We start from the raw sequence: 17790 nt of genomic DNA, 5'->3' as shown, positions 1-17790 counted from the left end.
CTCTCAGGTGTTACGAGGACTCGACACAAATGCAAACAGAAGAGCATGAGTTCAATCCGGCCACATTGCGGATAGAGGTCTTACGGAAATTCGAAAATGAATGATTAATTACAGGAAATAAACTTTGGAACTTTTGAAAATTAACTCCTTTTTTTAAATAGCATTAAAAATGTGGAAGTAAAATAAATCGCACAATGTTGAATATATAACAAAACTGGGTTTATAGCTGTACACGTATACCGTTACATGTTGTATGCAGCGGTTATTTCCGTGGGTGATTTTTTTCACGATTTGGTCGAAAGATAGAAAATCAAATTTTAACGAATCAAATTTCGCGATTTGACTTCAGACATATATAAAATTCGACCAATAATAAATGATTTTATGGGTCAAAACTTCGCGACCATGGCAATATTCCGCGAAACATCCCCGCGAAAATAACCAATTATACAGTAGTTTAACTACAAGGAGGTTGGTTTCATTCATCTGCCAAAGACAAAACTAATAAGCTGAACATCTTTAAAGGCTCGCCTGTAGCTATTCGTTGAAATCTTTAGGGTCCATAAAGACTTTAAACAGGTGTGTATTGGGGATGTTTTTAAGTGTAATAAAATGTAGCAGTTATACTGATATACATGTATATATGTATCTGCCGTTTATTGAATGTTAAACCGACCAGTTATTTACAATTCAATTATTTGTAATTCAAAAGACTTTTAGACAGAAAATGGTGTCGTCTTTAGAAACCTACAAAAACGTACAGAAAATTGTGCCCAATGATTTTCTGAGGCAGTCCTCCACTAGGACACATATACATATATGGACCAATTCGTACCCGGCCGAAAGGTATAGTAGGCCGGGTACGTATAATCGTTCTAAACTATATCACCCAAGACATTTTTTCTTCTTGAAAAGACAAAGACGGGGATTTCTTATCGCAATTGAAACGTATTATAAACACAACTTTTCATGATGTATCACGGTAAGCTTTATTATTTTTGTGACGATTTTTTTTTTTTTTTTTTTTTTTGTCATTTTTTCTCGTGATATTATCGTTTCCAGCATCTTATGAGCCTACAGCACTAAATGAGTCAGCTGGCTTTAAATGACAGCGGGTCCTCGTGAAAATAGCCACCCTCATTTTCAGGCAAACGTGTCCCACTAGTAAAATGACTGGAATTAATAGAGATACATATTCTAGAGTGTCCCACTTGTGCGTGAGGGACTGTAGTTTGTTGATGTTGTAATATATGCATTAGTGGAACTGTTGCCATTTCCTGTAGTGCTATTTATCTTAAACATGCTGTCAAAGACACAGAAAAAACACACCTGCCATATTACATTATACTTCCAAAGGGCAAACCAGTCATCCCATTCTTTTCATTATTGAAAAATCTTAGTTTTCAGCAAAAATATTTATAAAGTTTTAATGGTAAAATAGAACAAATGTTGTACTTAACTAGGTCACTGTGACCTACATCTGAATTTTTCTGAATTGAACTTGACAAACTCATGATTTGAAGGCAAAAACTGCAAAAAATATTGTCTCTATTCTAATATTTAATCAATTAGAACTTAAACAGTGAAAATGTGAATTTTGACTCTTTAGCAGCATACAATATACAGCTGACCCTAAGGTATCTTCATACAAAATATTTTGCTTATCACTGAGTGGCCTTTGGTTGAAATCAATTTAGAACATCATGATAACACTATTTTTGGCTCCTCCCTGCAGGCCTCAGATATATCAGCTCACTGGTCATTTGGTTCAGGTAAACTTTATGAAATATGCTAAGGTTGGAAAACGGAAAAATAAGTGCAAATACACGTTTTTTTCTCATAAAATACTTAACTGTATGTTCTTATTGCAGGTGTGAGTTCGACAAAGGTAGATGTATGCACAAGGAACTACGAATTGTCAAGTTAGGATCTTGTTGATATCTGTATTGTAATAAATACACTATTATCAAAGTATTGTTTTCTGTTATGAGTTAATAAGTGTTACTATGGTGATCATGATAATAAACAAGGAACCTTTGGACCCGTCACTAAAGTGATCATAATTATCATAACACATGATCAGGGTTGTGCTTTGATATTGTAGCTCAAAAGATTTTTAGACTGATAATGGTGTCATCTTTAGAGCTACTATTGGTGCCTATTACTGCTAATGGAGCAAAGTAATGATTATGCAAACTATTACAAAACGTTTGTTTGCATTTTATCTTACTTGTTCGATATCGCTTACCTACTAGGCAATGAAACTGAACAACATAAATTATCAAATACTCATTGAGGCATTATTTTTTTTACATAACACATATGAAGGTGTTTCTGAAGTGAATTTATAGGGCAAGTCCAGATATTGTGAATTTGACGTCGTGTGAGCGGTACGGTAGATGTTAAAAATAGTAGTTACGTTTATTTTTGACAAAAATAATATGTAAATGCATGTATACGCATAAAATAATTGGAAACCTACAAAAAAGTATAGAAAACTGTGCCAAGTGATTACGGAGGCAGTTCTCCACTACGACACATAGGGACCAATTCGTACCCCGCCGAGTACGTATATTCGTTCTATCATAACACATGATCAGGGTTGTGCTTTGATATTGTAGCTCAAAAGACTTTTAGACAGATAATGGTGTCATCTTTAGAGCTACAATTGGTGCCTATTACTGCTAATGGAGCAAAGTAATGATTACAGTATGCAAACCATTATTAAACATTTGTTTGCATTTTATCTTACTTGTTTGATATCACTTACCTACAAGGCAATAAAACTGAACCACATAAAATATCAAGTTCTCATCGAGGTATTATTTTTTTACATAATACATATGAAGGTCTTTCTGAAGGGAATTTATATGGCAAGTTCACAGATTGTGAATTTGACGTCTTGTAAGTAGTGTGTTTCACATACACTTATTTAGGTAAAACCATGCACACATGAGGGCAGCGTTATAAATTATATTGCCAAAATTTACCTCAAATCTGTTTTCAACAATTATTTTAAAACATTATTTTATGTACACAGAAAGAACTTCTGATTAAGCCTTAGATATTAAGTCCAATTGGAATTATCATTAACAGAGATTATGTAAGTAAACAGAGGAGTCACCAGTATGCATAGATTATGTGTATACACAGACAACAGTCAGGGAGTACTGGTATAAGGCTGTGTATTATACATAGTCTGTATATTCTATACACAGTGTGTATTCTACCAATCAGAAGGCAGTCTTCCTATGACTGCTTTACAGGTAATGCATTAATTGAAAGGCCACCCTCTGATTGGTCCAAAGGAATTTTATTTGATGAATAGGGAATTTATGAATGAAAGTTTATGAATAAAATGGTTCAAGATTGAGGTCACCACTAGATGTCATTGTAGGACAAGTCCTACACATATAGTATACCAGATAGCTATAATACAAGCGCTACATGTTGTATCAAAAATTGTTAAAATTCATGGATAGGGAATGTTTAACTCTTCTTTAACAAAAGGAGAGGGGTATTTATTGGGGGAGTAGTGCTAATTACAGCGAATATGGTATAGTGATACAACATTAATATCAAATTAATGTCCCGAGTCAGTAAATTTTATGGAGACTCATATCAGGTAATATAGTTTATTGGTTCCTTTTCCTTCTGCAAATATGTCATTGTTTCTATTTTTCAAAGTAAACTTGTTAATTTTACTCAAAAAAAGATGATATCTACAAATCGAAAATTATTTTTCTGTGTTCATCCAAAGAGCCTGTGTTGATTTAATGACGTCAGTTTGTACACTGCCTCACTCTGGACACTGTGCTGCAGTGAAGGCGACTTGATGGCTGTGACGGTGTGAAATATGATAGTGATTATTTCTCCTAAGCAATGGCTCCACAGGGTCTGTTTCCGCCGGATCGTCATACTTTGTTGTAATCAGTCTCTCAGTTTGTGGCTTTTTATGCTTCAAATCCTTCGTTTTCAACAATTTCTCTCCTCTGTATCTGTTAACAGAATTTAACGAAAATGTAAGAAGTTACCTCCTTTGTTTATTTAAACTGACGATGTTCAATTCAATAATATTAACTTGAAACATTTTTTTTTACTTTGATAACATATTCTCTCATATCATCCTGTCACAGATAGGCCTGTTAAGGGTAATAGCACAAGCGTCTGGGTAGGAAGGCCTTTTTATGAGATTACAGTGATTATATGACCTTGCATTATATGGCATCAATAAACATGGCAAACTCAAAGAATGAAACCGGGAGCAGAAAACACTAAGTATATATGTATGTCTGATGGGACAGACTCTTATAAAAGTGGTGAGTTTTGTAAATCTTATATATAAGTGGTGATTTTTTGCTCTAAATGACTGAAATTGTCAGTGGACCGGTCCATGCATCAAATATTACAAAAACACAAATTCTTAAAGATAGTATAGAAACTGTCCTAGAATGCATAAAAATAATTAAGTTTTATATATATGTCATTTGAATCAAACATTTGAATAGAATTGTTGATAATGCTAATTAAATTCTTTGATCTAGGTATTATAATATGTATACCAAGATACTGCTCTTTGGAAAAAAATGGCAGCATTTACAACATATTGTTTTGTATAAAGTTATATTTTTTCTAAAAATTCTTACCCAAATCCTGCTTTGTCTTTAGGTCCTTGACCTTCTGATTCAAGAGCCTCAGCGATCCCGATTACAGTTGATCCGAGGCCTTGACCTTCACTCCAACCTTGTTTTGTTAGAATTTTCCGTCCAAATCCTTTAGTGTGTCGCTCAAACTTTCCAATTTTTGGTGCCTTGATACTATATTTAGAATTGGAATGTCTTTTCTTGGCAATGCCTGCACTAAACCTGTCTGTGTCTTCAACACCATCACGTCGCCGTGTCTCTTGTCGCATTGTGACATAATCCCGTGCATCTTTATCACCGACTCCCTCTTCATAATATATACTCATATCCACGTCTAAATCGTCTGTCGTCTGTTCATCAAAATCTGTAAACACAAAACACAATAGATAACATTTCGTATATTTAAACATATTTTCCTTTTATCAAGTAGTCTAAACCAGAGGGTTCTTGGCACCCACCAAAGAATGATCTGCGTTTGACAATGGAACGAGGGACCTTTTCCCTGCTTTTCAAACTTTTTCAAACATACCACACATAAAATTTCAGACAGATCGCTTAAGTACTAAATAGTGGTAACAAACTTCAACTTTGAAATCCAAGATGGCGGCCGGTTGGCCATCTTGTTGACCGATCAGTCCAAAAAGGTATTATGCACAACTAGGGCCCTAGGGGAACCTACACATGAAATTTGAGACAGATACTTCACTCAGTACTTTTTGAGAAATAGCGATAACAAACTTTAACTATCAAAATCCAAGATGGCTGTCTAGCGGCCATCTTGTTGACCAATCGGTCACAAAACACAATATGCACAACTTGCGCCCTAGGGGAACCTACATCTGAAATTTGAGACAGATCCATTCAGTGCTTTCTGAGAAATAGCTATAAAAGACTTTAAGAATCAAAATCCAAGATGGCTGCCTGGCGGCCATCTTGTTGACCAATCGGTCACAAAATGCAATATGCACAACTAGGACCGTAGGAGAACCTACATATGAAATTTGAGAATGATCCCTTCAGTACTTTCTGAGAAATAAAGGTAACAAACTTTAACTATCAAAACCAATATGGCGGCCGGTCGGCCATCTTGTTCACCAATCAGTCCCAAAATGCAATATGCACAACTAGGGTCCTATGGAAACCTACATATGAAATTTGAGAAAGATCCCTTCAGTACTTTCTAAGAAATAGTGGCAACAAACTTTAACTATCAAAATGCAAGATGGCGGCCGGTCGGCCATCTTGTTCACCAATCAGTCCCAATATGCAATATGCACAACTAGGGCCCTAGGAGAACCTACATATGAAATTTGAGAAAGATCCCTTCAGTACTTTCTGCGAAATAGTGGCAACAAACTTTAACTATCAAAATGCAAGATGGCGGCCGGTCAGCCATCTTGTTGACGGATCAATCCCCTAGGGCCCTAAGGGAACCTTCATATGAAATTTGAAAAAGATCTCTTGGTACTTTCTGTGAAATAGCAGTAACAAGAATTGTTAACGGACAGACGGATGGAAGGACGAACGGACGGACGATGGAAGACGGCAAAAGGCGTTTTGAATTAAAAATTAATAATCAGCATTAATGTCACAATCTTTTTAATTTCATCAGGGTATGAAATAACTTTTGTCTGCAAATTTTTGTGAGAATCTGCTGCTATTGCAGATTCATAGTTTGCAAACAAGACTCTAATGAAAAATTGTGACATCAACACTTAATTGTAAGGCCATTACCTATCATGACAAACGGCACGAAAATATTGATGTTAAACCGTCAAATGGAAGATGAATGCTTCCCCTTTCTTCTACTATTTTTTTCCCCCATTAAGATCATCAAAATTCTAGATGGCCACTTGCTGAACCAAAGACTACTAGGTAGGTCCTCATGTTCATGTAACTATAATGATAAATTATTTTACAATGACCCACATGAATATCTCTGTCTAGCCCACTTCTATAGAAACACCTACCTAATTCTGCTCTGTCCAATACTGAACATCAGTATAAAGCTGCTCTGTCCATGCTGAACATCAGTATAAAGACCAGGATAATTCTATAGAAACACCTACCTCCTTCCTGCTCTGTCCAATACTGAACATCAGTATAAAGACCAGGCTTAGTCTATAGAAACACCTACCTCCTTCCTGCTCTGTCCAATACTGAACATCAGTATAAAGACCAGGATCATTCTATAGAAACACCTACCTCCTTCCTGCTCTGTCCAATACTGAACATCAGTATAAAGACCAGGCTTAGTCTATAGAAACACCTACCTCCTTCCTGCTCTGTCCAATACTGAACATCAGTATAAAGACCAGGCTTAGTCTATAGAAACACCTACCTCCTTCCTGCTCTGTCCAATACTGAACATCAGTATAAAGACCAGGCTTAGTCTATAGAAACACCTACCTCCTTCCTCTCTGTCCAATACTGAACATCAGTATAAAGCGCTTGCCTCTGCTCTGTCCAATCTGAACATCAGTATAAAGACCAGGCTTAGTCTATAGAAACACCTACCTCCTTCCTGCTCTGTCCAATACTGAACATCAGTATAAAGACCAGGCTTAGTTTATAGAAACACCTACCTCCTTCCTGCTCTGTCCAATACTGAACATCAGTATAAAGACCAGGATAATTCTATAGAAACACCTACCTCCTTCCTGCTCTGTCCAATACTGAACATCAGTATAAAGACCAGGATCATTCTATAGAAAACACCTACCTCCTTCCTGCTCTGTCCAATACTGAACATCAGTATAAAGACCAGGATCATTCTATAGAAACACCTACCTCCTTCCTGCTCTGTCCAATACTGAACATCAGTATAAAGACCAGGATCATTCTATAGAAACACCTACCTCCTTCCTGCTCTGTCCAATACTGAACATCAGTATAAAGACCAGGATAATTCTATAGAAACACCTACCTCCTTCCTGCTCTGTCCAATACTGAACATCAGTATAAAGACCAGGATCAGTCTATAGAAACACCTACCTCCTTCCTGCTCTGTCCAATACTGAACATCAGTATAAAGACCAGGCTTAGTCTATAGAAACACCTACCTCCTTCCTGCTCTGTCCAATACTGAACATCAGTATAAAGACCAGGCTTAGTCTATAGAAACACCTACCTCCTTCCTGCTCTGTCCAATACTGAACATCAGTATAAAGACCAGGATCATTCTATAGAAACACCTACCTCCTTCCTGCTCTGTCCAATACTGAACATCAGTATAAAGACCAGGATATTCTATAGAAACACCTACCTCCTTCCTGCTCTGTCCAATACTGAACATCAGTATAAAGACCAGGATAATTCTATAGAAACACCTACCTCCTTCCTGCTCTGTCCAATACTGAACATCAGTATAAAGACCAGGATATTCTATAGAAACACCTACCTCCTTCCTGCTCTGTCCAATACTGAACATCAGTATAAAGACCAGGCTTAGTCTATAGAAACACCTACCTCCTTCCTGCTCTGTCCAATACTGAACATCAGTATAAAGACCAGGCTTAGTCTATAGAAACACCTACCTCCTTCCTGCTCTGTCCAATACTGAACATCAGTATAAAGACCAGGCTTAGTCTATAGAAACACCTACCTCCTTCCTGCTCTGTCCAATACTGAACATCAGTATAAAGCCAGGCTTAGTCTATAGAAACACCTACCTCCTTCCTGCTCTGTCCAATACTGAACATCAGTATAAAGACCAGGCTTAGTCTATAGAAACACCTACCTCCTTCCTGCTCTGTCCAATACTGAACATCAGTATAAAGACCAGGCTTAGTCTATAGAAACACCTACCTCCTTCCTGCTCTGTCCAATACTGAACATCAGTATAAAGACCAGGATCATTCTATAGAAACACCTACCTCCTTCCTGCTCTGTCCAATACTGAACATCAGTATAAAGACCAGGCTTAGTCTATAGAAACACCTACCTCCTTCCTGCTCTGTCCAATACTGAACATCAGTATAAAGACCAGGATAATTCTATAGAAACACCTACCTCCTTCCTGCTCTGTCCAATACTGAACATCAGTATAAAGACCAGGATAATTCTATAGAAACACCTACCTCCTTCCTGCTCTGTCCAATACTGAACATCAGTATAAAGACCAGGCTTAGTCTATAGAAACACCTACCTCCTTCCTGCTCTGTCCAATACTGAACATCAGTATAAAGACCAGGCTTAGTCTATAGAAACACCTACCTCCTTCCTGCTCTGTCCAATACTGAACATCAGTATAAAGACCAGGATAATTCTATAGAAACACCTACCTCCTTCCTGCTCTGTCCAATACTGAACATCAGTATAAAGACCAGGATCATTCTATAGAAACACCTACCTCCTTCCTGCTCTGTCCAATACTGAACATCAGTATAAAGACCAGGCTTAGTCTATAGAAACACCTACCTCCTTCCTGCTCTGTCCAATACTGAACATCAGTATAAAGACCAGGCTTAGTCTATAGAAACACCTACCTCCTTCCTGCTCTGTCCAATACTGAACATCAGTATAAAGACCAGGATAATTCTATAGAAACACCTACCTCCTTCCTGCTCTGTCCAATACTGAACATCAGTATAAAGACCAGGATAATTCTATAGAAACACCTACCTCCTTCCTGCTCTGTCCAATACTGAACATCAGTATAAAGACCAGGATAATTCATTCTATAGAAACACCTACCTCCTTCCTGCTCTGTCCAATACTGAACATCAGTATAAAGACCAGGATAATTCTATAGAAACACCTACCTCCTTCCTGCTCTGTCCAATACTGAACATCAGTATAAAGACCAGGATAATTCTATAGAAACACCTACCTCCTTCCTGCTCTGTCCAATACTGAACATCAGTATAAAGACCAGGATCATTCTATAGAAACACCTACCTCCTTCCTGCTCTGTCCAATACTGAACATCAGTATAAAGACCAGGCTTAGTCTATAGAAACACCTACCTCCTTCCTGCTCTGTCCAATACTGAACATCAGTATAAAGACCAGGCTAGTCTATAGAAACACCTACCTCCTTCCTGCTCTGTCCAATACTGAACATCAGTATAAAGACCAGGATAATTCTATAGAAACACCTACCTCCTTCCTGCTCTGTCCAATACTGAACATCAGTATAAAGACCAGGATCATTCTATAGAAACACCTACCTCCTTCCTGCTCTGTCCAATACTGAACATCAGTATAAAGACCAGGCTTAGTCTATAGAAACACCTACCTCCTTCCTGCTCTGTCCAATACTGAACATCAGTATAAAGACCAGGCTTAGTCTATAGAAACACCTACCTCCTTCCTGCTCTGTCCAATACTGAACATCAGTATAAAGACCAGGATAATTCTATAGAAACACCTACCTCCTTCCTGCTCTGTCCAATACTGAACATCAGTATAAAGACCAGGATAATTCTATAGAAACACCTACCTCCTTCCTGCTCTGTCCAATACTGAACATCAGTATAAAGACCAGGATAATTCTATAGAAACACCTACCTCCTTCCTGCTCTGTCCAATACTGAACATCAGTATAAAGACCAGGCTTAGTCTATAGAAACACCTACCTCCTTCCTGCTCTGTCCAATACTGAACATCAGTATAAAGACCAGGATAATTCTATAGAAACACCTACCTCCTTCCTGCTCTGTCCAATACTGAACATCAGTATAAAGACCAGGATAATTCTATAGAAACACCTACCTCCTTCCTGCTCTGTCCAATACTGAACATCAGTATAAAGACCAGGATTAGTCTATAGAAACACCTACCTCCTTCCTGCTCTGTCCAATACTGAACATCAGTATAAAGACCAGGATAATTCTATAGAAACACCTACCTCCTTCCTGCTCTGTCCAATACTGAACATCAGTATAAAGACCAGGATAATTCTATAGAAACACCTACCTCCTTCCTGCTCTGTCCAATACTGAACATCAGTATAAAGACCAGGATAATTCTATAGAAACACCTACCTCCTTCCTGCTCTGTCCAATACTGAACATCAGTATAAAGACCAGGATAATTCTATAGAAACACCTACCTCCTTCCTGCTCTGTCCAATACTGAACATCAGTATAAAGACCAGGATAATTCTATAGAAACACCTACCTCCTTCCTGCTCTGTCCAATACTGAACATCAGTATAAAGACCAGGCTTAGTCTATAGAAACACCTACCTCCTTCCTGCTCTGTCCAATACTGAACATCAGTATAAAGACCAGGCTTAGTCTATAGAAACACCTACCTCCTTCCTGCTCTGTCCAATACTGAACATCAGTATAAAGACCAGGTATCTATAGAAACACTACCTCCTTCTGCTCTGTCCAATACTGAACATCAGTATAAAGACCAGGATTATTCTATAGAAACACCTACCTCCTTCCTGCTCTGTCCAATACTGAACATCAGTATAAAGACCAGGCTTAGTCTATAGAAACACCTACCTCCTTCCTGCTCTGTCCAATACTGAACATCAGTATAAAGACCAGGCTTATTAGTCTATAGAAACACCTACCTCCTTCCTGCTCTGTCCATGCTGAACATCAGTATAAAGACCAGGATAATTCTATAGAAACACCTACCTCCTTCCTGCTCTGTCCATGCTGAACATCAGTATAAAGACCAGGATAATTCTATAGAAACACCTACCTCCTTCCTGCTCTGTCCAATACTGAACATCAGTATAAAGACCAGGATAATTCTATAGAAACACCTACCTCCTTCCTGCTCTGTCCAATACTGAACATCAGTATAAAGACCAGGATAATTCTATAGAAACACCTACCTCCTTCCTGCTCTGTCCAATACTGAACATCAGTATAAAGACCTGCTCTGTCCAATACTGAACATCAGTATAAAGACCAGGATAATTCTATAGAAACACCTACCTCCTTCCTGCTCTGTCCAATACTGAACATCAGTATAAAGACCAGGATAATTCTATAGAAACACCTACCTCCTTCTTGCTCTTTCCAATATTGAGCATCAGTGTAAAAGACTAGGCCACTTCCACCCTTTTCCCACTTGAGTTCAATCTCCTCCTCAAATAAACGCTCTGAATTTCTCTCCTGATTGGATGGGTCATCATACATTGCTTCGTGACGCTCCCACTCCTCACATGTATCGTTGTCCTGGAGACACAATATAAAAGATGTTTGTAAGGTTGTATGCTTCTGTACTACACTGATATTATTTGGTATTACAGAGTTATCTCCCCTTGGTTGTAGGTACATGGATTGATTTTAATGCGATATGTTTGCAAGCGTACAGTAATACATGTACAAGTATCATATTGTTTAATGATAAACAACATAATTTTCACACACAAACTAATGATGCATTTGAATTAACAATTTTCTCATACCCTCTTGGCCTCAAGAGCTGACAACTCTGTTATTAATATTACAGAATCTATCCATACAGCATGTATATGGACCATTATTGGTGAAGCCTGTATTCTTACTAGAAAAGGTTGTATAAGTTATTCTCTCATACCTACACGTGTAATACTGGCTGGTCCAGGGCAATATACCCATGTCGCCTGAAGCTGTATTGCATGGCTACATTGTACCTATGCAATAAAGTCTCGTGATGTCACAGCGTCGACAAAATTACTATTTTCTATGTGCAATTTTAACATTTTTTTTTTCAGAAAGTAGAATGGATTTACAACAACAGGATTTGCATTGAAAATATCACGCATATTTTCATGTATGAAGAAATGACTTGTAGTCGTGTTTTTTTTCCGAATTTATTTCAAAATGGCAAAAAATTATAGTAGTGAAATTGCAATAAAACGTTGAGATATGAGAGAAAAATACTCTTTCATACGTTGATATGAAGAATAGGGATATTCTACCCTCGGGATCGTAAAATGTTATAAAACCCTCGGCAAGCCTCTGGTTTTACAACATTTTGTGACCCTCGGGTAGAATATCCATATCCTTCATATCCACATATGAAAGTCTTATAGTATAACACCATATTGACCGAAGAAAAGGTTCTAAATTTTTGGCAGTATAGACTAAATTTAGCCACCAGATTTAGAGATCCTCTTTTTTTATCGTACTGGTAAACAAGTTTAAGATTGAATATGTCAAGATAAATTTCCCATGCAACCCACTGTGAGTAGTACTTCATTCCAACTTACATCATCCAGATCTTTGTCTTCATTTTCAATTAAGCTTTCCTCGATTTTTAACCCATATCTTTTCTTTGTCTCAGGGTCCTGTCTAAATTTGGAGCCTTTCTTTTGTGAATCAGCATTATCTTTTATGCTCTCTGACAAATCTGTAGATTGACCTTTTGCTCCAACAACATCCTCTCTATTGATCTGGTTATTTTCTGTTGGAATCTCATGACCTTTTGAGGATTTTACCTCTGGAACTTCCTCCTCCTCCAAGTTTTCACCATCAAGTTTTTCTACTGTTCCAGCGTAATTAAAAGGCACATTTCCATATTTTTTGCTTGATCTTGTCTTTGGAAATGACAGTCCAAGTTTTTTTATGACGACAGGTGGGAGACGACATTGTTTAATATATTCTAGGAAGATGGAGGTTGGTGTCCCCACATTGCCATTAGGCATAATATCAGGGGGATGTAACTCCTTCATTTTCTCTAGATCACTAATGGTGAACTGCTGACGGTCATGTGGAACACATTTCTGTTCAGCTCTTGTTTTGTATTTGTTGCTTTCACCTAAATGGCATAAAAACAGTATTAATACTTTAATAATCACAAGTCAATTTAGGTATGGGATCCAGTACAACTACTATATATACATGTGTAATTACAGGATATGTAACATACAAATGTACAATAATAATTTTATAATTGAAATTAAGATACTGATTTGGAAGTTGTTTTTGATGATGCCTTGATGTACATTGCAAAACTGTACAAAATTAAGGAACTACAGTGTATATATTTGCATAATGGATATGACTGTCACCAGCTCTGATATCAATTTGGTTTACTTTAATATAAAATTAACAACCAGGGTCACTTAACGATTGCTAGGTTTATGGATGGAAGTAAACCAGATCATTTGGAAAAACAAACAAGAGGCCCATGGGCCTTAGTGGTCACCTGATTTCAGACAGAATGAACGAGACATGCATATAAACACTATATATTTGCCCATCAGGCCCTTACAATATAGTCAGTCAATGATTTTATAAATTTGACTTTTTAATCTATGAAGATTATTTGGTTCTGTGAATTCAGAAGAAAGATTTTTGAAATGTTATCCATTTTGACCCCTTTTGGCCCCACCCCTCTAGATCTGCTCATAAATGTGTTTTCCCTATATAAACTATAGTAAACTTGACCCCCTCCCCAGGGGGAAACGTGAGACCCCAGGGTCATGTAATTCACAATTTTTGTAAAGAACCTCAAGACCTTTCCATCTATGAAGAGTATGTGATTCTACCATTTCCAGAATTTCAGAAGAAGATTTTTGAAATTATAGCCTATTTGACTCATTTTGACCCCGCCCCTAAGGCCCCTGGGGGTCAGTCATGGAAAATTGTTTAATAAGATTCAATGGCCATCTCATACTGATAATTCTGACAATATTTGACTCATTTCCTATTACAAATGATCAAATAATACTCAAAAATGTGTTTTCCCTATATAAACTATAGTAAACTTAACCCCCTCCCCAGGGGGAAACCTGAGACCCCAGGGTCATATAATTCACAATTTTTGTAAAGGACCTTAGGACCTTTCTATCTATGAAGAGTATTTAATTCCATCACATCTGTGAGTTGAGAAGAAGATTTTTGAAATTTTAGTCAATTTAACCCCTTTTGGCCCCTCCCATAGCTCCCTGGGGGTGGGGACCATATAATTCACAATTTTGATTGGCCTTATGCCTTAGAAGGTTTGTGCAAAATTTCATTGAAATTGCTTCTGCAGTTTTGGAGAAGAAGTCGAAAATGTAAATTGTTTATGGACATACGACGCAGGACGACGGACAAAAGGCGATTAGAATAGGTCACTTGAGACCTTCGTCTCAGGTGACCTAAAACGCCTCACAGGAGATTTGAATTTGTGATCCAGAGATGGGGAGCTTGTGATAATGCATATGTGGCACCCTGTTAAATGCAGAATGTTATTATGTTATTTAATATGTTATTAATTTATTATATTAATTGAACTTGTCAGTGTTTTGTATTTGTTTGTATTCATCTGTAAGTTCACGTCTACTTTCCATTTCATCACGTGTACTTGAGTTATATATATGTAGAATAAAGTTGTAATAGTATAGGCCCTGATTAGGTATACTAGACATTATATGTATAGTATATACAGTGTATGTACATGTTATGGACATTGGCCTCTTGACCTGGACATGCGCTTTAACACTTTCTTTACTTTTCCCACCTTACTTCATTTTCTTTATTCACTTCTAATTTGGATTTTCAATAGACAAGACGAACATCTTTGCCCTGTCGTCGTTTCTAAGCAAATTTTTTATGAACGTCCCTTGTGCCATACACAGGGTAGTGAATAATGATTTTACTTTGTAAATATGTGAATTGCCTGAATCTAAATAAGAGTTTTGTAGGTGTGAGTCAGACTGTCATCATTTTGGGTGTGTTCGATTGTGTATGAATTAGTGTTATTTGTATATCATATAGGGACTGTCTAGATCCGGATTCCGATTCCGAAACCAGGCAATAAAAGATGTAAAAGCCACCACTATTTCCTTGTTGTCTGCCGGTATTGGATCTCCAAAAGAAACCTACTAAAACTCTACTGACAGTTCCGTTGGTTCAAGCCCCTCTACTTTATAATAATTTGTCATGACATCTTAATCACTCAGCCACCGCGATGTTGAAATGTTATCATAATGTTATTGTTTATGAACCGAATATGGCTGTGGTAATGAAGTACTTCAGATGTCCCGACATACATGTATTATTATGTCATCAACCTCATAGGTCGCAAGTTTGAATCCAATGTGCTGGCATGCACAGTTGCCAGGTATTGACACCTAGTCAGTGGCTTTCTCCCACCTACAAACCTGGCATGCCCTTATATTAAATAAAGCTACTCAAAATAACTCTCAACTCCCATGTGTAACAGGGTAGAGAGTTGTGTACCATCAGCAGGGCTTGAACCCGCTACCCCTGATTTACTAGTCCATCGCTCTACCGACTGAGCTAAAGGGAACTTCCCCCTCGCGCGAAGCTAAGGTGACCGTATCGCTATATATATATATATATATATATATATGTATATCTAAACAATTACAACCTGCTACACATATATGTACATGGGTAGATCAATCAAGTAAAGGAAACGGTTAGTGTTCAAAGTTCACAGGTTCAAACCCCGGTCTGGCCTCTACATTTTCTCCTCTCCTGTTACACGATGTTAAACCAGTGTAGCAGGTTTTAATTTAGCTGCTGTCGTAGCGGAAAAGATATCACCTTCTGACTGTGATATCTTTTCCTCTACAACAGTAGCTAGTTTTAATTGTAAATAGGCTAGTTATAAGGTCGCCATCTAGCTACATGCGCCTATGGGGAATTTCCCTTTAGCTCAGGTGGTAGAGCAGTGGACCAGTACTCTTGCCCTGTTACACCGAAAAAAACTTTTAAACCAAATGTTTATGAACACATTACAAGTCCATTTAGCTGTTTAGTTTCTTAATTGTAAATAGGAAATTAATTACCGTCATTCTGCTCAGATGTTTTGATTCTAGATATAAAACATAAAGCGGGCATGACGTCTCCATTCCGATCCAACCAATGTCTCTTGTGGTACATTTTCATGAATTCTTGAAATCGATTTCCATCAACTTTGACAACACAGCAAAACGTTCCTGAACGTTGTTCCTCATAAGAGCATGAACAGGAAGGGTTGTCGCTTGTTCTGGACTCTGGTCTATGTTTAAAATGGAAACATTTGAACCCATTTGTTTCTAAAAATTGGGAGAAGTAGTTTCTTAGGTCCGAAGAATGGTATGAGGAAGGAATGTTGTTGATAATTCCATAGATGGAATCCTTTTCGTTGTTTGTGTTCTCCATTTTGAATCTGTGTCACTAAAACGTTTGATCAAGATCTTGACTTTCGGAACTTCTTGGATGTAGCCCGCCCCGAGCCCGAGCTTTAAAACCCGAGCCCGAGCTTTGGTTATTTTCGTTTTTCTCCTCCAAAATAGCACGTATTAAAACAATTTTTGGCACAAAGAATCTTTGAGGTATTTGTTATCTATAAATATAATTCATATTTCATGAAATTATTGTGAATTTCATAAATCGACCTTTATCACTTTTCAGGGGGCTAAACCATGTAGCCCGCAATGGAGCGTGACATTTTACGATTTTCCGAAATTATTTTAAATCTATGCTTTTTTGTGAAGAATTGTTTTAATCCAAACAACAAGTAAACATAGCTGGTCATAAAGGTATAAATTTCAACATCAATATCAAATTATTTCATAACGAATTCTGCTTTTTTGTAACCTCGTTGACCTGTCTCGCCGATCTCACTGTTTACCCGAGCCGAGCCCGAGCTAAGGGCAGACAACTCTCCGACCCGAGCTTTTTTAATGACTGTACGTGTAGAATGCACACGTTATTATTACAATATTGTATAATGTTATTAATGTAATAGCAGTTTATATGTTATATTAATATTTGAATTTTAATTAAATGACATTAAGTACAAAACTTGACTAAATTCAAATGAAAAATAATTAGATAATTAACTTTGTCCGTGTATGAAATAAACATCAGTTATTCATGATATTGTTTATTTGTAATTTCAATATAATGTTGCGTATTTATTTGGAAGATATTCTACAATTATTGAGGTTTGATATATAGTGAAAGCATTTTTTTTAAATTATGTTAGATGCATTAAATGATGTAAGGTCTCTGAGAAGTGGAGTGAACCATTTGTAGATTATTTCAATTCTAATATCAATGGAGATGTCATAAATAGACCTTTGTAACTTCTCAGGGGGCTAAAACATGTAGCCCGCAATGGAGCGTGACATTTTACGATTTTCTCAAATTATTTTAAATTTATGCTTTTTTGAGAAGAATTGTTTTAATCCAAACAGCAAGTAAACATAGCTTGTCTGATAAGTATAAATTTCAACATTAATATCAAATTAT

At 37.1% G+C, this 17790-nt stretch overlaps 1 protein-coding gene across 1 annotated transcript; it reads right to left on the bottom strand.

Moving 5' to 3' along the window:
* Positions 1 to 1552: 1552 nt before the first annotated feature.
* On the bottom strand, positions 1553 to 16722 carry LOC138332067 (G patch domain-containing protein 3-like). Its single transcript, XM_069280016.1, has 5 exons — positions 16341 to 16722; positions 12807 to 13354; positions 11613 to 11787; positions 4647 to 5007; positions 1553 to 3998 (listed from the first exon to the last, which is right to left on the bottom strand). The coding sequence occupies exons 1-5, from the start codon at positions 16693 to 16695 to the stop codon at positions 3800 to 3802; spliced, it is 1638 nt and encodes a 545-aa protein (XP_069136117.1). The 5' UTR covers positions 16696 to 16722; the 3' UTR covers positions 1553 to 3799.
* Between the last annotated feature and the right edge of the window lie 1068 nt (positions 16723 to 17790).

The sequence above is a fragment of the Argopecten irradians genome, chromosome 9, assembly GCF_041381155.1.
Source record: "Argopecten irradians isolate NY chromosome 9, Ai_NY, whole genome shotgun sequence".
In the NCBI taxonomy this organism is placed as follows: domain Eukaryota; kingdom Metazoa; phylum Mollusca; class Bivalvia; order Pectinida; family Pectinidae; genus Argopecten; species Argopecten irradians.
The sequence above is the reverse complement of the archived record's forward strand: the minus strand, read 5'-3'. Positions and strand labels throughout refer to the sequence as shown.

Coding starts and splice junctions, on each gene's coding strand:
- LOC138332067 (XM_069280016.1), bottom strand. CDS start 16,695: ATGGAGAACACAAACAACGAAAAGGATTCCATCTATGGAATTATCAAC. Junction 11,788..12,806: donor AAGACAAAGATCTGGATGAT/GTAAGTTGGAAT, acceptor TTGTGTCTCCAG/GACAACGATACATGTGAGGA. Junction 5,008..11,612: donor TTGGAAAGAGCAAGAAGGAG/GTAGGTGTTTCT, acceptor TTGTGTTTACAG/ATTTTGATGAACAGACGACA.